Source organism: Anas platyrhynchos, chromosome 15, assembly GCF_047663525.1.
Source record: "Anas platyrhynchos isolate ZD024472 breed Pekin duck chromosome 15, IASCAAS_PekinDuck_T2T, whole genome shotgun sequence".
NCBI lineage: Eukaryota > Metazoa > Chordata > Aves > Anseriformes > Anatidae > Anas > Anas platyrhynchos.
The window spans coordinates 19,389,326-19,412,628 of record NC_092601.1 but is presented as its reverse complement, the minus strand read 5'-3'; the positions used below and the strand labels follow the sequence as shown (position 1 = coordinate 19,412,628).

Below are 23,303 nucleotides of genomic sequence, written 5' to 3'. Positions count from 1 at the left end.
CTACAGCAAACAATCTTTAATCAAGTTATGCAATATACAAAAGTTTAGTTTTCATGTAGACCAAGTTCAGTATTAAAAGGCTGACTGCTCAGTCCCAACTGGGGCATGTTAAATATCTTAGTTACGCTGCTACAAAATGGAACGAGCCTGGAGCATCAGGCAGACATGTACACATAAACTTACATGATAGTTCTGGGGAGAACCCCACACTTTGTCTCATCAGAAGGCCCAAGAACCTCCAACAAGAGGGTTGTTCTGAGTCAAGCTTTTGGAAATTATGAAAAAAGACTATATATGCAATTAAAAAAAATAGACTTTGTATGGGGAGGGAGGAGCAAGAAGCCCCTCTGTGCACCGCTCACAGTGAACACAGGACCATTCCTCACAGCATCGGGGCTCCCCTGAGGGCAGCTAGGCCATCCCCAGGAGCAGAAGCCCAGCCAGGTGATGGCAGCTTACAGTACAAGGAGGGATGCTAACAGACTTCCCTGTCCACAGCCAGGCCAGTTTGGCACTGATGTTGATTCCATCAAGACCAAGACCTAAGCAGAGGCTTTCACACGGGTTGAGCCAGACTTTGAACTGAGGAGTTTCTCCACCATGGTGCGAGCGTAGCGTAGTCGGCTGGCCAGCTCCTTGCAGCATCCGTGCTCCTCAATGAGGCTCAGCTTGTACGTGCGGAAGTCCCGTTTCTCATCTATGTATGTGACAGCAGCCATGAGAGGGCACAAGATGACTTTGGTGTGGTCCTGTAGGGAGAGAACACAGGGTCAGTCCTGAGCACACTGCTCCCTGGTGAAACTTCTACTGGAGGGAACAGCCACCTGGCAAGCTACGAGCCACTGGATGGTTTAGGTACCAGCAAGCAGAGCAGGGAGCTTTCCAGTGCTACGTTCACTGGGCAAGGCTTCATCTCAGGTTATAGCCCCCTGCTGGGATCGCTGTCTTGCCGTGCAGCGCTGCGTGCAGCAGGGCTGTTTGATCAGCTAGAGCTACAGGCCTGGCAGAGTTGAAGCAACATCCTCACCTGGAAGAAGTTGATCTGCACGGTGCCGTTGCTGAGGTGCAGGACGATGGCACTACGGGTCCGGAACCACGTGCAGAGGTAGGGTAAACGTGCAAGCTCATCTCCTTCCCGAGGTGTGATGTTAGCACCTGCCTTCAGCAAGTGCTCGCTCATGTAGTTCCGGAAGTATTTCAATAGTGTTATCTGCAGACAGAAGAGGCTATGAAAGACAGGCTGAGGATGACCCTTGCTATCTGTGGAGGGCAATGGGCTGCTGTCACAGACCCAGAGACTCCTTATGCCTTTCAGAGTGAGTGGTCACTGCACAAGTTTATGCAAGTTTTCATACAACAAAGTTAACTCTGGTGATACTTGAGACTCATTTTGCTGAACACCTCAGTCCATTTAAGTCTTGTGAGTGCTCATTTCTGTGAAACTGCTCATAAATGAGCCTCAGTTAGCAACTAGAAATACACAGTGCAGGCAGCCAGTGTTTTTCTTTCAGGCCACATTTTACCAGCCAAGAGGAAGCCTGCAGAACGCAAGCACCCCCGAGTCACAGATGTTTCTCTGTAGAGCCCACCCTGCAGCAAAGCCCAATATGGCTGGCAGAAGTCTCACCAGGAGCAGCCACCCACCAGCAAGGGCTCCTGTCCCCAGGACTGACCTTCTTGTTCAAGGCAGAGGGGTAGGATCTCACAGTGAAATAGGACTCGGTGTTGTTTTGCTCAATGTACTGCAAGCTGTCCCCATCGTTGTACATGATGAGACGAGTGGAGTCATTGAAGAGAACCCCAACGCTGTTGTCACACAGCTGATAACCTAGTTCAAAAGAGAGCCTGTTAGACCATCACATGCATGGGACCCCCGGTTATATGAAATACAGAGGCGGAGGATTGTGTTATCTGGGGCTTCCCCAACAGCTACCCCACTGAGCCTAAAGATCCTCCTCTTCACCAAGGGCTAGGAGGCACTTTTCCTCCTCTGGACTTATCCTCCCTTGTTGCACCATCTGCTGCAGAAGCAACTTCAACTCCCACCCTGAGTACACATGCCCTCTGCAGAGCAAGTCGAGCCACCCTGGATGCATGGGATCATGCAACACAGCTGTTTGCCACTCTTAAAGTAGCCAGGGAGGACATTCAGTGACAGCTACTCTGGTTTCACTGTTTGGTAATGTTCCTGGCAGTGGTCTTGAACCCAACCCCACGTGAATAAGTTGATTAAAGAACCAGACCTATACCATGCCCAAATCAGAGCATCCTCCCAGCTGCTTCAGAAATCACAAGAGGCTGAAGTATTGCCACCGTATTATTTACCTAGACCATATTTATCTGAGTAGTCCACCCATTTGCTAACCCAGAAGATGGGAATGCAGGCTGGGTCTTCAGCTTCTTCTGCAAAGAGGAAAGGAGTTTGTTAGAAGACATTTCAGGCCATCATGTGCACCACAACAAGCAAGCAAGGCCAAGAGGAAGGTGAGTAGCTTCTACATTGCCTCTCAGCCTTCCAGGTAGAAGTTGAGGTCAGTTGGCACCCTCACTTCAGACAACAGAATGACAGAAGTTATCCAAGAAGGCCAGTGCCTGTGGGATTGTCCCCAGCCAGACTCACCTTGTCTCACTGCCACTCTCTCGGAGGGTTTGGCTGAGTTGACTGCAGTCAGCTGCTGTAACATGTCAGCTAAATGACAGGCAATTGTGTCTCCTAGCTCCCGCAGCCCAGCTACATCTTCTTTTTCAGGCAAGTTCTCTACTGCAGGGCTGTCTGGTCCTGGGCCAAGAAAGAAGATTGCAGAGGCATGACCAGAAAGTAGGTTTTTAAGAGCACCAGATTTACATCCTACCCTAGCTGTAAGGAACACCTTATATACCACATAGCTGAAGCTAGTGCAAGCACTTCATCCCTGCTTTGGTTCTGGGTAAAGAGCAAGGACTCTCAGTCACAAAATGCTCCAGTTTTCAGAAGAATTGGGAGAACAGCAGGAGGCAGCACCACGTTCCCCACTGATGGGTCTGGATGCTGCTGGAAGCCAGGCAGGCTCTCACCCAGTGCTGCATCCATAGTCCTCGCTTGCACTTACCTTTGTTGAGTGCAGTCAGCGGCTTTCGCCCGTTCAGTTCAAGCGCGCTGGGAGCGATTGAAAACCTCGGTGCGATGGTGAGACAGCTGGTGGGCAAGCGGCTGGGGATGTACCCCGAGGTGAAGAACTCGTCGTTCAGCAACTCGTCGATAGTCGGGCGTGTGGCAGGGTCTGACCTTAGCATCTTCTGAATGAGGTTAGCAGCTACAGGGTTGATGTGCTAAGAGGAGAGAGCCGGAGATCACAGATAAGGGTTGGGGACAAGCACACGCTAGCAGCAAAGGTGCTGGGTGCACAACACAGGCAAAGCTCTGCTCAGAGCAGAGCTCTCGTGCTGGTCAGGCAAGCAGGATGCAAACCTGGGGAAACAGTGACACCGGTATGGAGAGTGGCTTTCTGTCAGCATTCAAAGCTAAAACTCAGCTTAGTCATTAAAATTCAACTTGGTCTTTAGCAAAACCAAGCTGAGAGCAGCAGGATGAGATGGGACTTGGCCCAGGCCTCATCTGTAGCTGGACTTGAGCAAATCCATCGAACCTCACATACCAAGCACCCAGCTCAGATTTTCTGAATCAAGAAGGTGCTGCTGGCCCCTCAGGAAGAAGCTGGCCCTACAGATTCGTTCTACCACCACCTGAGACAATCCCCTCCGAGCACGCTGCAATAAGAGCTGCTGTGCCATCAGACGAGAGCCCACTGAAGTGCCAAAAACAGGATGCAAGAATAGCTGCAAGGTGAACAGATCCACCCGTGGGAAGCATCATACCTTGGGAATAGTATACTCGTTCTTCTTAATTCGGATGTACGTTTCTTTCAGACAGGAGGTTTCAAAAGGTGGTTTTCCCACCAGCAGAGTGTACCTGTGTGTTTGCAGACAGAGATGTGCGTCAGTTTTACATAAGTCAGCAAAGAGACAAGACTTGTGCACAGCAGGAATCCCACCATAAGTACATCCTGCAATTTTCTGGGCAGAGGGAACACACAGCACTGTAAGCACAACAGAGCTGGCAGTTACGCTACTGCCCCTGGTTCCTGCCTGCCATGAAAAGGGAAGCTGGGATCTGGAGAAAGCCCCGGTTAGAAGTGAGGACTGCTGGGAAAAGGCCTCCAGACAGCCCTGCTGCATAGCACACGAGTCTACAGACATGCACTGTGTGTGCAGAGCACCTGGGAGGTCAGGTGCAGGCTGGCAGCAGCGCTCAGCCCTGTAACATGTACTCTGGTAACAAATCCAAAGCTCCAGCGCACACCAAGACCTCACGGGGCCAACAAGACCTAGACCACAGGGACTGCCCAGCCCCACGCCCAGCAGGTACCACGGCCAGCCAAGAGACGTTTACTCACATGATGCAGCCGATGGACCAGATGTCTACCTCAAAGCTGTGCCCCTTCTTGCCCAGCACCTCTGGGGCGATGTAGTTGGGAGTCCCACACAGGGTCTTCTTGCGCTCGCCATCGTACTCCACCTTGGTGGCCAGGCCAAAGTCACCTTGGGGAGAGAGGGAGAGGGAGGTGGGAGTGTGAGCAGGGAGCGCCCAGCTGGCTGGTTCTGGCTGCAGGACGGCGGCAGGGGCGCAGCGGGGCGTCGTGGCACCTACCGATCTTCACCTCCATGTCGTCGCTGAGGAAGAGGTTGCCCAGCTTGAGGTCTCGGTGGATGACGCGGTGGCTGTGCAGGTACTGGCAGCCCAGGATGGTCTGGCGCAGGTAGTAGCGCACCTCGGGCTCGCTCAGCGCCTTCCGCCGCTTGTGCAGCTCCAGCAGCGACTGCGGGACACGGTCAGCGCCCGGTAGAACCCCCCCAACCCCCCTCCATCCCCATCCCCGTGCCCCCCCCCGGCTCTCACCCTGCGGCGGCAGAGCTCCAGCACCACGTAGACGAAGTCGGCGTCCTCGAAGAAGCTCTGGAAGCCGACGACGTGGCGGTGCGCCAGGCTGCGGTGGATGGCGATCTCCATGGACATCTTCTCCTTCTGGTGCGGCTTCACCAGCAGCGCCTTGGGCACCACCTTGCCCGCGAACACCTCGCGGCTCTCGGCCTCGGCCAGCTCGTAGCAGCGCGCGAAGCCGCCCTTGCCCAGGAAGCGGCCCCGCAGGTAACTGCGCCGCGTCCGCGGGTCCACCAGCACCTTCGGCACCTCCTTGCCGCCCGCCGCCGCCGCGGAGCCTCCGCGAGCCGCCTCCGCCGGCACCGCCGCCCGGGACGGCCGCGCACCCGCAGCGCTCATGGCGGGACCGGGACGGGACGGGAGGAGCGGGGCCGATCGGAGCGGGACCGGGGGGAGCGGCGCTGCCGGTGCCGGTGCTGCCGGGGCCCGGGCGCTGTGGGAGCGGTGCCGGTGCTGCCGGGGGCGGCGCGCGGCGGATTCAAACCCGGCCGTTACGGGCCGCGGGCGCTGCCCATTGGCCGCGAGGATTTAAAATCCACGCCGCCGCCGCGGGGCACCATGGGAGCGCCCCGCCCGCCTTAAAGGGGGCACGGCCGGGGGGGGCCCACAGCGCCCCCCCCCCCCACACCCCATGGGGAGACCCCACAAGGGCCCAGCAGCGGCCATGGGGGGGGAGGGGGTTGATGAGGGGGGCTCCTGCCGCTGTCCCCGGGTTTGTGCGCAGCTCCTGGCCGCGTTGCCCCGGTACATTCAGTCCGAGCACGCAAAAGGGAAATAAAACTCCCCAGGGCACAGAATCCCCCCGGGCAGCCCCCTCCCAGCCGGGAGCTCCCCGCAGGGCCGAGCCCCGCAGCCCCCCCCCAGCCGGGAGCTCCCCGCAGGGCCGAGCCCCGCAGCCCCCCCCCAGCCGGGCGGCCCCAGCCCAGCGCCTCCGGCAGCGCTCCCCAGCAGGGACCTGGCTGGCTTACGGAGCACATCTCCGCGTTCACCCCCAAATCTCAGCAATTTGGGGCAAATTTTGACAGTTTTGACAATTCTTATTCCGTAGGACCCCCCCCCCCCCGTTCCTGGCGTTATCTTCTGCCTCCCCCTCCTGCTGCCTGGGTCGGCGTTCTGCCAGTTGAGTGCAGCCGCGTGGGGCCTCACCCAGGGCTCTGCGCTGCCCTCCTGCCACCCCCAGGCCGAGCGCTACCTGAGGAGAGCGGCCACGAGGGATCACAGCCGGGGGGGGTCACACCCGGGGGGTCACACCCAGGGGCCTGCACAGCCCCTTCCTGCCTCCTCGTGTCATTTGTTAAGGAGACTTAAGCTCACATTCTCCCTCCAGGCCTGCACGCTCCCACCCTGCTGCAGCTGGAGTGAGGGCAGTTCTCTCTCCTGGCGTCCCTTTCCCACCCATGAAATCTGTTTGTTTTACCCCAGGAAACAGACACCTGGCCAGCACGTTCTGTGCTCCTGCAGTTTGCTCGGACCTTGGGGGCTGCAGATGTCAGCTAACGGCTAGCCGGGTGCTCCAGCCAGTGATCTCCCGGGGTAGCTCAGAGTCTGGCCCTTGCCTGAGAGTCCAGTGCCCAAGATGTGTCCTAGAGACCAAACAAGGAGCCAGGTGATCATTAGGGCAGGCAGCAAGCTGTTATTTCTCTGATGGCATCAGACCACCTCAAGAAGTTCTGCTCCATGCACAGCATAGCCCCCACTGAGCCAGTTTGTTACCGTCACTGCCTTCCCACAGAGCCCTCCGGTCAGCAGCTCCCCACCACTCCGTGTGCTTAGCATCTACCCTACAACCTCCAGCAGCTGGCAGTGGGCACCAAGTGGCAGAGAGGAGCACTGTGAAGCCCCAGCTGTACGCTCCTGAGACTCTAAATGCCCTGCGTGAGTGACCAGCACGGCCCATCAGCCTTGGTCAGAGCACACTGGAATAAAGCATATGGGTCAGGGAAGCAAGGGACATAGTGTTTGAGGTGACCACTTCTCAAAGATTCCTGAAAGGAGGAATTTCCCTCCCCAAGTGTGCTTCCCCCCCACCTACAGCTACGCAGCACAGCCCGCTGTGAGAAGTCATCTTTATTGCACTGCACATTGACATCAGGCAGCAATTTGCCGGGGGCCGCCTCCTCGCACTCCATCTTTGCACAGAGGTGAGCCCAGGTCGGTGACGCTTCAGAGGACAGGAAAAAGTAGCCAAATGTAAGGAATGTTAACGCTGAGCATTTGGGGTCTTCAGTGGCGACATGTTATACCCTGGCAGAGGCCACCTTGACAGAGACAACAAAACAGGTTTTAATTAAGGCAGGAGGGCTGCTCAGCCTGCTGGGTGGCAGCGGAGGCTGAGAAATGCGTAGTGCACCGTGTACTTACGTGCCCCTCGGTGCCCTGCAGCCGTGCTGCTCGAGTGGAAATGCATCATCCTGGGACTTCCACCAGCAATCCCAACTCCACTCAGACTCACACCCCTTAACTCGGCAGCCACCTCCTCCTGCCCCCTCCCAGCCCAGCAGCCCAGCTTCGCACCGCCCCTCGTGGTCTTTAATCCAGCAGTCCCGGTGAAGAGGGCCGTGGTGTTGGAACCCCGCAGCGACACATGGGAACACAGCACACACACAGGCCCTCCCTAATCAGCTCCACGGCCGCGTCCCACGCTTCAAGGGACAGCTGATGGCAACCTAATGGGGCAAAGGAGTACTGACAAGTGGCAGCACAAACACCTACATGTCCGGCCTGCAGGAAATCTTGTGGGACTGCCAAAACCTGTCAGGTCTTGTGACCGAGCGGGCCTCCTATAGCCCCTCACAGCACAGGGCTTTTGCAAGGGCCAGTAAGATTCTGGACAGGAGGAACTGAATATTTGTTGAAGTTGAAGTCAATGAGAAAGCTGCCTATAGCACAAACGTAGTACAAGAACAATTGCAACTTGATGTTTTTTCTACCCAGAAAAAGTGGCAAGCCTGGGCCTTTCACATGGACATAACCCCGGCCTAGAAGATCAGAGGAAGAGCACAGCTGCCTCCTGCACTTGTCTGCACTCCCGCTCCAGGGGAGGCTCGAGGAGCACAGCTCTCCTGGAACAGGTGGTTCTAGCCAGGATGGGACTAGGTGATACAACTGTCCTGCTGGAGCTGGGCTTCCAGCAAACATTTTACCTCTCTTGAAACCAGGCAGATGACCTAACTGATCTATTGCATTGATATTTCAGCCCAGTTCTTGCAGCTTCAACAACAACAAAAAAAAACAAACAAAACTTTGTCTTCCTGTCCCAGCTGTGCCTCCTGCCACAAGCTAGCTCCAGCTCCTGCTTTTCTTGCAGGGGTCACACCTTCTGGAACAGCCAGATTCAAAGAGGCCATTTCCAAAGCCTGAAGCAACACCACTGGAGCTGCCGCTGTCCCAGTATGTGTGTCTGAAGTTCCAGTGCTGGAGAGAGAATCGTACAGGCACTGTGGTGGCTTTGGCACTCTCACTTCAGCATCAAGACATGAAGCAAAGTCATTCTGTAGCAGGGGCATTATGAACCAGCAATGCTGGAATGATTTGCTGGTGAAAGTCATCAGCTCAGACACAGCAGCAGAAGCTGTTTCACGCCGCGCTTCACTTCTTCAATGCACTGACACTGCCTGTCGGAGTCAGGCCAAGAGACTGGCTCATGTGCACGGGCACAACAGGAGCCTCACTGGTCTCAAGTTTGGTTTGAAAAGTCACAACCTTGAGTTACTTGAACAACTTAAGAGGCTTTAATTTATGTACAGTAAAAATACAAACAAAGCAGACAGTAGTTTTACATTAGATTAACAGCAGTTACTACACACTTTAGTACTTGTACAGCTGTTTCTATTTAAGGTCTATCAGTACTTTGCACTATATACAGCAGCTGAAGGCTCCAGGGCTGCTGTATGCTGACTACGTAATCAAAATGCATTCTGGCCTCCTGCTGCTATGCTACAACATGCAGGAGACCCAGTTTTAGAAGTTACAGAGGGCTGATGTTAAGATTTAACACGGACAGAGCGGGCAAATTCACTTTTGGCCAGTTGTCTGGTACTGAGGCAGGTACCCACAAGCGTCAGCTGTCTCCAACGTGCATACAGCCGTTCCCAGGAAGAACTAATCCTGCTGTATCGCTTGTCCAAAATGAAATGTTCACTCTTTCCAAGATGTCTGAATTTCTATCTTCAGTTTTATAATGCAGAGAAGCACCAAAGAGCTTTCTGCAAATGCATACACTGGATAACAAGTGGGGACAACTGCAGCATTCTCTCACCCACCTCCAGTGTCTGCTTTTAACTCCCCACTTTCTGCTGCACTGAGTTCTGAGAGTGGCACGGTACTTCTCTTTCCAAAGCCTTTTGACTCTCTAAGGTCTGCAATGTTCAGGAGAAAGAACGTGCATCAGCAAAGAGAATCCTAACCCTGCACGATGGGCAAGAGCACTGCACCCGTGTCTGCTTTAAGAGCTACGAAGCGTCCTGTCAGGCTGTTGTGGTTTAACCCCAGCAGGCAGCCAAGCACCACACAGCAGCTCCCTCACTCCCCCTCAGTGGGACGAGGGAGAATCAGAAAGGGACAAGTGAGAAAACTCAGCGCTTGAGATAAAACAGGAGCTGCACACACAAGCAAAGCAAGATAAGGAATTCATTCACCCCTGCCATCGACAGGCAGGTATTGAGCTGCTTCAAAGAAAGGAACGTCTAGCAGTGACCTGGGAAGACAGATGCCATAACTCCAAATGTCCCCCTCACCCTCTTTCTTGCCCCCAGCTTTTATTGCTGGGCCTGCTGTCATGGTATGGGGCATCCCTTTGGCCAGGCTGGGTCAGCTGTCCTGGCTGTGTCCCCTCCCAGCCTACTCGATGGCAGCGCGGCATGGGAAAGAGAAGGCCTTGAATGAGCACAAGCACTGCTCAGCAACAGCTAGAGCACCAGCGTGTTATCAACACTGTTTGTTATCACAAACACAAAACACGGCACCAAACGAACTACTATGGACAAAGTTAGCTCTGTCACAGCCAATACCAGGCCACAGGCAAGGCGTACAGAGATAGTTTCAATGTCAGCCCGAAGTTCTAAAGCTAATCACAGGATGGTGAAAGATATTGTGCGCCCCACAGGAGAGAATCTCAGTCCACAGGGAGAAAAGGAAGACACGATCCACCTCAAAACACAGGCCTGTACATCAGCAAATGTTTTTGAGAAGGAAAGCATTGCCTCTGATGAACCGTGGGAAATAAATGCCTACAAGTCCATCAGCCACACAGCACTGCTGCTCTAGGACGGAGGCTGCTTCTAGCAAAGGCAAACCCACTCGGCTCTGGGTCAGGAACAGAACAGACATGAAAGAGGGGCTTTGGCTGCAGAGTATGTTCTGTCAACTCTGCCTTGTTCTGCAGCTGAAACGTGGAGATGCTGCCCTGAAGGGCACAGAAGCAGCTTTCCTAAGCCCAGAACATTTAATGACACAATTCAGACAACACGGAATGAATTACATTCAAATGAGCGTACAGAGGTTACACAACAGGACACAGCAGCTCCCCAGGGCACCGCTTGGCCAGACCTTTAGTGGTGAGGAACACTCACAGGAGGGGTCGGGAACAGCAGAGGGCCATGCCCTGGACTCCCAGAACAAATTCCTCTCCCTGCCCCCAAACACTCCTACGCGCCGTTACTGCTGTGCAACGCGGTAAATGGGCTACTAGACCTGGGTGAGCGGCAAGAACTTCTGGTAATAGCTCTTTGTCACGTCAATCATGAGCTCCTGGGTACATTCCGGGAGTTCACCGGAGAAGAGTCCTGCAAGAAGAACAAGAGTGTGACCACTGGGAAGGCAGAAATAATATATAAATAAATAAAAAATTCAACAGAAATAAAATACATTTGGTGTTCCAAGCAGCCACTTTGAGCTGTAGGCAAATACTACAGCAGCAGCTAAGGGCTCTGCCCTCGTGTTGAACAGTACAGCAGGCTCCTTCTGAGTGCGCACACACCGCCCACCGAACACACAGCACGGCAGCAAGGTGCACAAGTCACACTGTGGCTTTGCAGTTCACCAAGTGCCCTCCGCCCTTACTGCTAGGTACACGATGCCAGTAGGAGTCGTTGCCACCGTGTTTTACTGTACAAATATCCATCTCATCCACATTTACGTACCAGTAAAATTGGAGGGAGCATACCTGGGCAGCCTGAGAAGACTGTGAAAGGCGGGACTACTGTTTCGGGAGGCAGCACTGTGTTGTCTAAGATCTTGCAGCAGTCTTTCAAAACGCATCGACGACCCTAAAACACCAGTTAGGCAGAACTTGAACTTAAAATACTAAATGCTTGTGCTTAGTCCTTATAAGTTACCTAAGCTTCAAGGAGTTTAACTCTTTGAAATACATCCTGCATACAGGATCACGCAAATAAATCTCTACCCTGAATGTTCTTCCCAACAGGACTTGGCAGACTGTATCAGCCCGTTTTTTCCTAAGGAAGAGTCCTTTTGCTCTTGACTAACACACATACTTGGCACTGCATGCTAATTTACGTCAGTTTGCACCCAGAACCCGAGTCGTGCAGAAACATAGCAAGGCTTTCTGCAGTTCAGCAGAGACCTTGATTATTTCATTGTTTGCACAGGAACCCAATTCTGCCTGTACTTAGTGAAACGGCTGCCTCCCTGGAGGCCTGTGGGCCATGGGGACAATGGCTATCCGGTAAGTGCCTAAGGCAGGGACAAGCCTGCTGGGACTGATTCTCCAAGCAGTGCTCAGCTGCATCTGCCATCCCCAGAACAGCAAAATCAAGAGCACAGCTTTCTGTGAAGGATGACACAGCATGCAGTAAGCATGCTTGCTCCTGGCAGCTGGTACACCTCTCCACTGCTGTTACAGAGCCTGAACAATATTCAAGAGACTCGAGGAAAGACAGAGAAAGAGCACTCACAATGACACAGTTCTTGCCTATGTGGACGTAGGAGCCAATCTGGGCTGCGTTGACAACACAGTCCTCTTCTATGAACACGTGATCACCGATGTGGAGCGGGAAAAAAGCAACCCTGTGGCAGAAGAGTCATTTATTCAAATGGCACAATGCACACACTGTCAGGCCCAGCATTGCACTGCAGTCCCCTGCGTCCTACTGGAAAACCAGAGGGAGACTTGATGCTATGGAGGACTGAACAGTGACTGGTGCTTTCCTCAGATATCTCTAAAAGATGGCCCGGATAAACAACAGGGAGACATCACGAGTAAGTGAAGAACGAGTGAAACACGTTCTTTGCTTCACTATTTAAATATAGCGCAGTCTTTTCACATGACAGTCTGAGGGGAACACCAGCCCTCGAGGCAAAGCTGCAAACTGGGGAGTCAGGGGCAGAGGGACACCAGCATCACACTGCTACCAGGGAAACGCATCCCTCCGCACGGCGCTGGGCCTCAGCCGCACGGGAACGCCCTGAGCGCGGGGATTTCGGCTTGGGCAGAGGTCGGGGCGCTGCGCTCACCCTTTGCTGAACTTCTTGAAGGGCGGCCGGATGACGCTGCGGCTCTTCACCACGCAGTGCCGCCCCACGCGCACGTTGGCCAGGTCGCCGCGGATGATGCAGTCGTTCATGACTATGGTCTGCAGGGGGGAGACAGGGCCGGGACGGGACAGGGCCGGGCATGGAGCCGCCGTCCCTGCACGGCTCCGGCCACCCCCGCGCCCCACGCCCCGCCCGGCCCCGGCCGTACCTTGCCGTTGAGGACGATGTTCTGGCTGCCGCACAGCACCGACTGCCGGCTCACCTTGTTGCCTGACGCCTGCGGGGACAAGGGCAGAGGATGAGGAGGGGGATAACGGGGGGGACACCGGGGCTGAAGGGCCCGCCCCCCCCCCGCACCGTCTCGATGTACTCGGACTTGTTGTACAGCATCTCGCCCAGCTCCATGGCCGCGCCGCTTCCGCCCGGCCGCCGCCCGCTTCCGGCGCGTCAAACGTCACTTCCTGCCGCCGGCCGCCGCTTCCGCCGCGGGAGCCACCAATGGCGGCGCCGTTGCCATGGGCACGGGAAGAGGCGGCCATGGCCGAGGCGGCGGCGGGAGCGGCGCTGAGCGGGGCCGAGAGGGAGAGGGTGCGGGGGGCGGGGCGGGGATGGACCGGGACCGGGACCGGGACCGGGATCGGGATGGGGACGGGGATGGGACGGGGACGGGAATGGGACTGGGGATGAGGATGGGGATGGGATGGGGACGGAGACGGGGATGGAAATGGGACCGGGGATGGGGACGGGGATGAGGATGAGGATGAGGATGGGGACGGGGACGGGGGCGGGGACCGGGACCGGGACCGGGACCGGGACTGGGAAAGGGACCGGGACGGGGATGGGATCGGGACCGGGACCAGGATCTGGAGCGGGACGGGGATGGGGACGGAATGGAGACGGGGAGGGGGATGGAAATGGGACCGGGACCGGGACGGGATCGGGACCGGGACTGGAACCGGGACGGGGATGGGACCGGGATGGGGACGGGGATGAGGATGGGGATGGGATCGGGACAGGATCAGGATCGGGACCAGGACTGGGAAAGGGACCGGGACGGGGATGGGATTGGGACCGGGACCGGGATATGGACTGGGATGGGACCGGGACCGGGACCGGGCCATGCCCAGGTGGCTCGGCCCGCCCCGGCCCGGCTCCCCCCCTGACCCCGTTCGGGTGTCCCACAGCTGCGGGAGAAGCTGGCGCTGCTGCGGCGGGAGTACAGCGAGACGGTCAGCCGGCTGCGGGTGAGCGGGGCGGGCGGCGGCGGGGCCGGGCCCGGCGGGGCCCGCGGGGGGGTGCCCGGAGGCCGCTCCGAGCCCCGCCGCCGCCTTGTGTCCGCAGCGGGCGCGGCGAGCAGAGCGGGCCCGGGGCCACGCCGGGAGGAGGCCGGCAGAGGATGGAGAGCGGCGGCCCGCAGAGCCGGGGGGGCGGCGCAGCCCCGCAGGTAGGACCGGGAGTGCCCCCCCCGAGCTGCCCCAGCTCGGGCTCATCGTCCTCACCCGCTGTTTGGCGAGCGGCCCTGCTGGGGTCACAAACCTGTCACAGAACCAGGTCGCTCGATCTGCAGTAACCTCCCTTTTCCTTGGACGTGACCTTGCTGGGAGTGCTTTACACATGTGAGGTTTTTCCCAACAGGTTCCAGAGGCAGCAAATCTCCTGGTGCTGACAGACATGAAACCCGGTCTGTACAGGCTAAAGCCTGCTCGGCTCCTGACACGGAGAAGAAAACTTCTGTCACACTTAAACACGCTCCTGAGTTTGTCAGTGATGAAGTTAGTTTGCAGGACAGCTCGCTGGCAGAAAGTGCACAGGCTCGCCAGGGAAGTGCGTGCTGTGGAGGCTCGAGGCCTGCAACCGAGGAGAAAAAAACCCAAACCTCGAGAAGCATGATGAAGCTGAGGAGGAGGAGGACAAAGACTCTGGTATCAGAGAAAAGGGAACTGGTGCACGGTGTGCATCGAATCAAGGCTGATGAAACGGTGAAAAAGCAAACTGTCAGCGCTGAGCAGCTTCGGTCACCAGTCTTCAAGCAAGGCAGCTTCTCAAACACTGTGGCGAATGCTCAAAGCGAGTCTAGACCAGCAATCGTGGGGAAGCAAGAGGACGGTTTAACTCCTCCAGATGCTGAACTGGGAGTTCTACAGGATGTGCTTGAAGACAGCCTCCCTCTGGGAGTGCCTGAGCTACTGCCTTGTGTCCCGGGGGACAGCAGTGATGTCTGGCAGCCTGAGTCCCCAGGTGCTGTGGCCACATCCGATAACCGTGCGCCTGCACAGCTGCATTCAGAGAATGGCGAATCTGATTTACTTGGTGCCGGCGGTGAAGGTGGAAAAGAATCTTTGAGGGTAATAAAACAAACAGACAGTGAGAGCATACACGGAGATCAGGGGGAATTATGCGGGCTCTTGGGTTTAACGTCAGCAAATGAAGTATTGCCCGCAGGCAGAAATAACAATGTAATGAATGAGAGCGAAAGCCATGAAGGAAATGAAAATGACACTGGTGGTTCAAATGCCTTTCCTTCAGATCTTGCTCTGGGCAATGCTGAGAAACTGTTGGAGAATCAACAGCTTGAAATTCAGTCTAGGCTTTCTCATCTAGAAAATGTAGCAGCTCCTGAAAGTGCACTGAGCTCTTGCACGATGGTTGAGGGGCTTCTCTTTCCAGTCGAATACTATGTCAGGACAACTCGACGCATGTCTAATTGCCAGAGGAAAGTGGACCTTGATGCTGTAATTCTCAGCCAGCTGGGCAGGAGCAAGAAAGGTCAGAGAAGTAAATGCAAGCAGAAAGATGCCGATTCAAATCAGCCCTCCCAAGAAACGGTTGAAAATGATTTGGAGTCAGCAGTTGTGCCATTCCCTTTTCTTTGTACAGAAAATGATCCAGTGAATTCAAGTAGTCCTCAGAAAACTTTTCTTACGTCCAGCGGGAGCAGCAATTCACCAGGGTCAATTTCTCAAAGCAGCACCACAAGCACAAAGCAAGATCAGAGGCGATCGCAGAGGAAACAAAAGGGAAGAAAAAAGTCTGCCTGCAAACCTGTGAGTCAAACGTCACAGGAACTTATAGAAAGTTTGGATCTCATAACACCAAGGGAAAGCAGTAGTCGGCTATCAAATGAGTGTCAGAGTGAAAGGGAAAACTGTGAGGCTAATCCCGAAAAGTCATCTTCAGATGAGAGGCGGGTGTCTGTTGCTGCAGCTCTTGGGTCTGGAGCAGCTGGTGTGATACAGCCAACAAGTGCTGATCCTCCGGGTGGAAGCCAAGGGCTTGGCAAATGCCGTAAGACTCTTTTAGAACAGGTTCAAAATCCACTGCAGAAAAGTGACTCTCCAAACCCGAGGAACGAACCTTTTGTCAGCCACACAGGTGATCTGGAATGCAAGCTCAGTGTGTGTCAGTCTGATAAGTCTCCAGTGGAACATGTTCAGAGTCAGCATGTGCAAGCAGCCTGCGGGGCTGAACAGCTTCTAGCAATTAACGCCCCTCCACGCCGCTCCCTGCGATCCTCTGCAAGACAGAGAGACAGTCAAGCCTCCAAAGGTATTTCATCAAATACAAGCACTCCCTAAAACTAGAGCCCAAGAGCAAGGCAAGGAAACAGATGAATGAGTTCATGCATTGATGTTTGCACCCTGCTTTATTTATATTCAACAAAATCTGATATGGGGTAATTTTTTTTTTTTTTGACAAGTTGTTTTTAAAATTTAGCTCATTGTGGTGCCCATGTGCCTTGCACAATTCCAGAATTTTCTGCCTCAGCACAGTGACAGAGGATGAACGGCTGTGCATGGATAAGGAGCGGGGCTGGGAACTTCGTGAGCTGCCTTTCCTTTTGGGGTGGATGTTGTGCACACTCTACCTGATTTTCCAGTAAATGGATGTAAATCTCTGTCCAACTGAGTCTGCATATTAATGATTTTTTTTTTTAGCGCTGACAAGTGTGAAACAAAGCTTAGCATACCTAAAAGTCCAGGAATATTGTAGAAAGAGAAAATGTTGGGAGAAAAGCCAAACAAATGGGTCGGGCACTCAGTCAGTTTTGACTGTCTTTGGCAGTGATATTTTAGCTGAAGGCTCAATGCAGAGCAGTTGTGGAATAGAGTGTGTTTCCAGCGAAATGCCACTTCCATGTGGTAAGATGGGTGTGGTTCTTTTTTTTGGAAGATAGATGACACTCTAGATGAGAAATTCTAAAACAGCTAGGTGCTGTCCATGTTATGATGTGATGTTCTCTCTTGAATTCTTATGTTTGTCTAGATGAGAGCAAAAGAGGACCTGGCCATCAAATGGATTCAGAGGGTGCTGCTTCTCTTGGTCTTCCTGCTACAAACGCCGGGACTTCCAGTTCTCTCTTTTCCTTCCGCAGTCACCAGTGGCTGGTCCCCAAACTGGGTATCGAAGAATTTCATCTACCTGATGAGGAATTTGGACTATTAAAACTTGAGAAATGTGAATCTTCCCCTGTGAATGACTTGGAGGCTTTTGTTCCTAGTGTGTTTGGGGATGGGCTGGCTTCAGAGGACGTGCAAGCTGCAGAAATGAAGGCAGAAGAAAAAGGGCTCAACAGGAATCTGATTTCACCGCTCAAAAGTGGGTCGCCCAAGTCATCTCATTTGGAAAGCCCGGCTTCCAAGATGGAGCTTTCCACACATGAACTGCTGTTTACTCCCGTGGGGACTATCTCAACTGGTGCTCCCGTTCAGCCTGAGTCTCACATTTCCTCGTCTATTTTCCCTGTTTTGGGTGCAACCCCGGCTGTTCTGCCATCCGTATGCAGTGAGCTCCTCCCCAGTACATGTTCTGTACCTCCTTTGCCAGTCAGCCCACGCTCCTCTCAAGAAGCACCTGCCCAGGTCATGGGTGACGGGGAATGCAAAGACTCTGCCATTCCGCTGCACTTGGACAGCTGTGGTGCAGGATCTGCTAGACAAGGGGAAGGACAAGGTGCAACATTTCATGTAGAAGCTGACAGACATCCTAATAATAGATTGGATGGGGCTGTGGCCTTGGAGGATCATCAGCAATCACAGAGCAAACAGCAGAGATCCTGCAGATCCCCCGAACAGGTAACAAGCTGGCCTCTTTGCCAAGGGTACTAAGCCTTAGTTTTGTGGGTGAGTCCCCTCTTCCATAGTCTCACCTTTCTGAGGAAAGGCCTTGTCTCTGACGGTGAGAATGGGACTGAGAGACGCAAAGTGGTGTTAAAAAACAGTTTCCAGGTGAAAATAGGGAATAAACTGTCAGGGATCTCTTATTTTTGAAAGGAATGCAAGTACAAAAACGTGCTCCTGTCTCAGCTCTCTACTGCATGCAAAGTGAATTTACATTTCTGCCTCATTCCTGCAAGTGCCGAATGTAATTTTTGAAGTTGAATTTATCTTAATTTTTTACTTGTTTGTGCAGAAAAAAAATGAAGCAGAACGGTCAACTTCAGTGCTGTTTGATGACCTGGCAGAAGAGAACTTGCAGTTTGTTTCAAAGCTACAGGTAGGATAACATTTGACAATTGTTTCCTGAGTCAGTAGCATCTCTTTAATACAAAGTTTAACAAAAATGCAATAAAAATACAGGGCAGGGGGACGACAGCATTGCCAAATTCATGTGTTGATGTTCACAGCCTTCTGGAACAGAGCCTTCCTTGTATGTGCTGTGACCGAGGCAAATCTTGCCCAGGACTGTTTGCACAGCTGAGCCGACTCGTTCTGTGTTGGGGCCCTTTCACTGTCCTCTTACCTTGCAGGGGGTAGAGCAGGGTTAGCAGGCAAGGAAGCAACATCTGTGGCAAAGCCAGCAGAATTCCAAATGAGCTCGCAGGGGGCTGGGTCACCTCGAGCTTTTCCAAGCTAAACTGCAACGTTTTGCTCAAGAAGAAACCCTGTGGGTTCAGCCAACAATAATATGGCTGAAATTGAAAACTTTCTTACGGGGGAGAAGAGAATGCCCTCGCTTTGTGCAGATTTAAACAGTCTGTACAGCTGCAAGTCTTGCCTCCTGCGTGTGAAGTAAGGGAAGCAAGCACAGGACTACAGGTAGGTGGTACTCGGGTTTGTTGTGGCTGTGCCATGGTGCCTCCAGCCCTGTTCCAGCTCTGAGCTCAGTGGGGACCCTGTTGGTTTAGTTGACAAGTGATTTTTGTGAAGTGAGCTAATTTATTCACTGCTCAGAGGGTGCAACCCACCAGCTTTGTTTTCCTTGGTGCCTTACTGGCACTTTAGTCAAAAACAAAAATCTTGAGAATTCAGGATTAGCCTCAAATTCTCATCACAAGCAAACTTTCCAATCTGGACCTCCATGTTAGATAACTGTGCCCATCAGAAGAAAACCAGCACCGTTTTGTTTTGGACAGGATTCTTCAAGCTCTTGTGCTGTGGATGTGAGCACCGTGTGGTGGGAAGCAGCTGGCTGCAGAGAGCTGTGTGTGGTGACTGCTTGTGAGAATTCAGTTTCCTTGTGGAAACCTCTGGCACCCGACCACTGGGGGAAGGTCTATACTTGGCAGCTGGGAGAGGTATGGACACAATCTTAATTTCTAGAACTTAGAACAACTTCCTTGCACCGGTGTGTTAATTCCCAAGATACAGGGAGCTTGCAGTCTCAGGTACAAGGTTTGTTCTTTAGGTGGTGTAAATATTTCAATGCATCAGGCAAGAGAGGGCAGTGATTTATGCTGCTGATGCAGTAGGCCAGTGGTTTGTATGGTGGCGTGTTATCTGCTGGAATTTGATACTTCATGTACCGAACGGTGGCTGCACTGCAGCTGCTCTCTTGTGCTCTTATCTTTAAAAAAAAAAGATGTCTCTCTGCAGACATATTTTGATTAATATCAATAGGTATTATTTGCTTAGGTAAACGTTCAGCAGAAGTTCAGCTGTTCATCTAAGTGTGCTTCTTCAGAGGGGTCTGAAAATTTGATCTGCCCCTTGTAATTTTACATGAAACACTCTAGAAAATGGGAGTAAAGTCAAAGGAAGAGGAACATTGTGGGTGACTCTGTATTCTTGGTTTGCTATTCTAGATTCCTGTAATACAGATCATTCCTCTGCTGGACACCTGTAATCTCATCTGCATAGCACTGGGAAATCTGGAGATTGGAGAAATAAGGTGCTGCATTTATTTCTTACTAGTGCTTTGCACCCTGAATGGCTGCAGCTTAACTCTCCTCTTGTGTGGTGGTTGAAATTGTCTCTTACTAATGTGTCATATTCTCAGTTGCTTTAACAGTTGGAAAATATGGGAGGGATTTCTAAAAACCAACTGAAAAGATTTGCTTATTCGCCCTAGAGGTGCTAGACTGTTTAAGCATATGCTTATTTTTATATACTGTGGTATGTTTGAATTTTGCTCCCTTCTGTCATTATGCATATTTTTGTCCTAATTTAGGCTCTTGCTTTATTCTTCTGAGAGTGACTCATTCAAGCAATCACTAGTGAAAACTGGGAATATAAAAGCTGTTCTTGGGCTGAAGGAAAGGAGGCTGGTCAGCAGCAGCAGAAGCATGCAAGAGCAGGAAGTGGAAGTAGTGTCGTTTTCTGAGACAGGAAGGTGAGCCTTCTGGTCTGGTCGGGTCTCAGTGTGGCACTTGGAAGAAAAGATGTAGAAAAGTGTTGGTTCCTCTTCTTTCTGGTGGGCTGCTGAATGTAGAACATACTGTTCTGGCTGCCTGTTCTCACTTACCTGCATCTGCTGTTCAGGAGCAAGCATGGACAGACCTTGATGCCCCCTGAAGAAACCGTTTTAGCTTTTGCTGAAGTAGAAGGAGTGAAAGGTGCCTTGCTCGGCACCACTGCAGTGAACAGCATTGTCGTCTGGTCAGTATTTCTTATGCAATTAAACGATTTAGCTCGCGGGTGTAAGTGGTGGCTCTGCCAGCTGCAGGCGTTACCAAGGGGCATTGGTTGGCTGTCGATTGACCGGTGAAATGATAATTGGCAAAGGGCGTGTGCTGGCACTTTAACTCGTATGCAGCTAGATGGATAGTGAATGAACTATGCTGCTGTAATTCCACTTGCTTTTATGTCAGATCCATCACATCTCTCCCTGTGGCCTCTTGTTGTGTTTTAGTTTGGTTTCTGTGAAACCAAAACTGTCCGTCTTATAGTGCATAGGCTTACAGCTGTGGTTAGAAAATACCAGACTGAGGATGGACATGCAGCCAGAATTTGTCTTTCCACCAACTGCAGGAATTTGAAAACAGGCCAGCTCCTGAAGAAGATGCACATTGGTTATTCCTACCCAGCTTCGATCTGCCATCGAGCATATTCCGACTCTGTACGTATGTGAAACGAGGCACGCGGTTCTGCATGCACTGCACTAACTGTGGTGGCGACTGGAAGGAGTGGGTTTCTAGAGTGGATTGAAATATCATCTCAATTGAGATTCACTGAAGATATTTCAGAGGAAAACAGTTACACTGGTAGCCACACTGGTAGCCTCAAATTCTTGGCTTTCTGCAGTACGCTGACTGATAAAGTGAGTGTGATGCATCAAAGCACATTCCAAGGCACAGGCCAGCTCATCTTGTCTGTGGGTAGCAGACGTACTGCGGCCCAACGCTGGTGCTTGGTGAGTCTCTTCCATTTCACAGGTAGCTGCCAGCGTGGTGATGGCATGTTGCCACCATCAGAAGATCTATTTGAAGTGGCTGTCATTATCATACATCCCCAGGGAACAGAAACTGATCAAAGCCAAGTTTCACACATGATTCTTTGTCACTTGCTTCCACCTGTGTTGTGATTCTAGGTGGATTTTGTGATTTATCAAGGATTTGATTGTTTTCGGACAGCATTTAACCTTTTGAGACAAGAATGTCTTGTCTGATGATGATAGTTTGAGTCAGACTCTTTGGAGACTTCTTCTGAACATCTCTCTGAGCATACTTCATGCTGGCCTGTGGCTGTTCTGTGAGCTGGTGTTTTCAGCTGTGCTGGTTTTATGGAGTTGTGTTAAATTTATAAGTTCCTAGGGATTAAACTGAGGCCCAGAAATTTTACTTTAAATGTCCCTGGATCCTACAGCAAGTTTAGCTTTTCCAAGTAGAAAGATAGTGCATAAATCATTTGGATCACTGAGCTGTCATTCTGCTGAATTGCATCAGCTCTTATCAGTCAGCAGCTGCTTTTTTTTTTTTTTTAATCTAATTTGATAAGGAAAGTAAACCCTTTCTATTTTATTCAGTAAAAATAATGCATTACTGTCCACGGGACTTTGATTGTAGGGAGAATGTAGCAATTAATTTTTGGAAAATTCTTTGTTCTTTTTCCCCTCCTACTGTTGTTTTTAGTGATGTATTTTTCCTCTGTGTATCAGGGCCTTCTGTTTGTTGTTTTAAGTCATCCACACGCCAAAGAGAGCGAGTCCTGTGGAAATCCTGCATTCCGGGTGATTGCATTCAACCCCAAAACAGCCAGAAGCACTGGAGTGATCTTCTCGTCCCTCCCACCCGGACATGCTGGAAGGTGAGTACTTCGTGGGCCCTGCGTGCTCATCTTCACAATTCCTTGGAGGGGTTCTGGAGGGGAAACCATTAACGAGCCGAGCAGCACTGCTGGCACGGTTCCACATCCAGTCCTGAGGATGATAAGGGGGCTGCCACCCATCACGTCCATTGGCGCTGCACATATGCTAGAATGCAGTGAGGGTGTGGGCTGTTTCCTGCCCGCTTCCTGCCCAAGTCTGGGAGCTAACCTCTGAGCTCCCTGCGTCACGGCTCAGCAAGGGGCTCTGCTCACCAGGGCTCTGTGGGCAAACAGGAGGATTGATGTTCTGCGTGCTGTGTGCTTTTTTCTTTTTTCCACAGAAAGTGACTGTGGAAATGCTGTAACTGCATTCATCAGGCAAGCTCCCTAGTCAGAAACCTCCTGAGCAAGTCTCCGCAAATGAGACTGTTCCAATCCTTTGTGATGTTAAATAATGCCCTGCTAGGTTTATTTGTGTTAAGCAGCTGTTTGCAGTCCGATGACCTTTTCCTTCCTCCGTCTTGTGTTTTGAAGACTAAGCCCTTTGAGGCTCAGTCTTGCAACGCGCTTTCTTACATCCGTCACAATATTTCCTATGTGCACGAGGATCAGCAGATTGAGATCTTGGCTTTCACGTACTGAGAGCAGGGCAGGATCGCCTTAACAGCCTGTTCTTTCAGGGGTGCTGGAGATGCAGCATGGAGCATCACCTCCAGGCCTCCTAGGGTTGGCTTAAATTCACTGTTTAACTTTCTGGGTGAAAAGATGCAATTTAAAAAACGCTGTGCTTGCGTGTTCCCCAGCGTGACCCTGCTGTCTGCCCGCAGGTACGTGGAGGGCGAGGTGAAGGACGCCCTGGCCGCAGCGGTGCTGTCGTCGGGAGCCATCGCCGTGTGGGACCTGCTGCTGGGGTGCTGCACGGCGCTGCTGCCCCCGGGCCCCGCCGGGAGCTGGGCCCTGGTCCGCTGGAGCGCGGCGGGCGCGGGGCTGCTGGCGGGACGGGGAGACGGCGGCGTCTGCCTCTACCGCTACCGGGCCCCCCGCGCCCCTGCGAGCTGAGCGCCCGGGGGGGGCACCCAGACATTAAAGGGCTGTCAACGGGATGGCTCCGTCTGTGCGCCGGGGGCTGGGGGGGGGTCCAGGGGAGCTGGGGGGAACTTGGGGGGGCTCCGGGAGTGCTGGGGGGGGGGTCCCAGGGAGTGCTGGGGGGAGCTGGGGGAGATCCTGGGGGGTCCTGGAGGTGCTGGGGGGTCCCGGGGGTCCTGGGGGGGAGTCCCAAGGGGTGCTGGGGGAGGGTCCTGGGAGGCTAGGGGGGAGTCCCGGGGGGACTGGGGGGGTCCTGGGGGTACTGATATGGGGTCTCGGGGGTC

General features: G+C 53.0%; 3 protein-coding genes across 4 annotated transcripts; 1 reads left to right on the top strand and 2 right to left on the bottom strand.

The window, feature by feature from the left end:
• Position 1: 1 nt before the first annotated feature.
• PLK1 (polo like kinase 1) lies at positions 2 to 5,486 on the bottom strand. Its single transcript, XM_027468741.3, has 10 exons — positions 4,937 to 5,486; positions 4,688 to 4,856; positions 4,434 to 4,578; positions 3,856 to 3,949; positions 3,090 to 3,309; positions 2,621 to 2,779; positions 2,326 to 2,403; positions 1,674 to 1,828; positions 1,028 to 1,210; positions 2 to 749 (listed from the first exon to the last, which is right to left on the bottom strand). Exons 1-10 carry the CDS (start codon positions 5,315 to 5,317, stop codon positions 543 to 545), a joined length of 1,791 nt encoding a protein of 596 aa, XP_027324542.1. The 5' UTR covers positions 5,318 to 5,486; the 3' UTR covers positions 2 to 542.
• Positions 5,487 to 7,030: 1,544 nt separating this feature from the next.
• Positions 7,031 to 12,974, bottom strand: DCTN5 (dynactin subunit 5). Of its 2 annotated transcripts, none has more exons than XM_038186773.2 (7): positions 12,830 to 12,974; positions 12,681 to 12,749; positions 12,452 to 12,570; positions 11,893 to 12,004; positions 11,142 to 11,244; positions 10,670 to 10,761; positions 7,031 to 7,236 (listed from the first exon to the last, which is right to left on the bottom strand). In XM_038186773.2, exons 1-7 carry the CDS (start codon positions 12,875 to 12,877, stop codon positions 7,216 to 7,218), a joined length of 564 nt encoding a protein of 187 aa, XP_038042701.2. In that variant the 5' UTR covers positions 12,878 to 12,974; the 3' UTR covers positions 7,031 to 7,215. The 2 variants fall into 2 exon arrangements, with proteins under 2 accessions (XP_038042701.2, XP_038042700.2); XM_038186772.2 differs by lacking the exon at positions 7,031 to 7,236 and adding an exon at positions 8,687 to 9,336.
• PALB2 (partner and localizer of BRCA2) lies at positions 12,822 to 23,036 on the top strand. The gene is given in 15 exon segments (XM_038186770.2): positions 12,822 to 12,923; positions 12,925 to 12,995; positions 12,997 to 13,060; positions 13,657 to 13,716; positions 13,814 to 13,916; positions 14,108 to 16,018; positions 16,736 to 17,544; positions 17,882 to 17,965; positions 18,825 to 18,986; positions 19,494 to 19,579; positions 19,859 to 20,020; positions 20,170 to 20,286; positions 20,659 to 20,746; positions 21,785 to 21,933; positions 22,761 to 23,036. Coding segments are annotated over 15 exon segments (4,185 nt in total). The 5' UTR covers positions 12,822 to 12,836; the 3' UTR covers positions 22,993 to 23,036.
• The last annotated feature ends 267 nt before the right edge of the window (positions 23,037 to 23,303 follow it).

What these genes read in the sequence shown, in the direction of transcription:
- PLK1 (XM_027468741.3), bottom strand. Translation starts at nt 5,317, where the DNA reads ATGAGCGCTGCGGGTGCGCGGCCGTCCCGGGCGGCGGTGCCGGCGGAG. An exon ending in CGACATGGAGGTGAAGATCG is followed by an intron (nt 4,579 to 4,687) that starts GTAGGTGCCACG and finishes TCTCTCCCCAAG; the next exon opens with GTGACTTTGGCCTGGCCACC. An exon ending in GAGAGTGGCAGTGAGACAAG is followed by an intron (nt 2,404 to 2,620) that starts GTGAGTCTGGCT and finishes TCCTCTTTGCAG; the next exon opens with AAGAAGCTGAAGACCCAGCC.
- DCTN5 (XM_038186772.2), bottom strand. Translation starts at nt 12,877, where the DNA reads ATGGAGCTGGGCGAGATGCTGTACAACAAGTCCGAGTACATCGAGACG. An exon ending in TAGGCAAGAACTGTGTCATT is followed by an intron (nt 11,245 to 11,892) that starts GTGAGTGCTCTT and finishes CTGGTGTTTTAG; the next exon opens with GGTCGTCGATGCGTTTTGAA. An exon ending in AGTCTTCTCAGGCTGCCCAG is followed by an intron (nt 10,762 to 11,141) that starts GTATGCTCCCTC and finishes TTCTTCTTGCAG; the next exon opens with GACTCTTCTCCGGTGAACTC.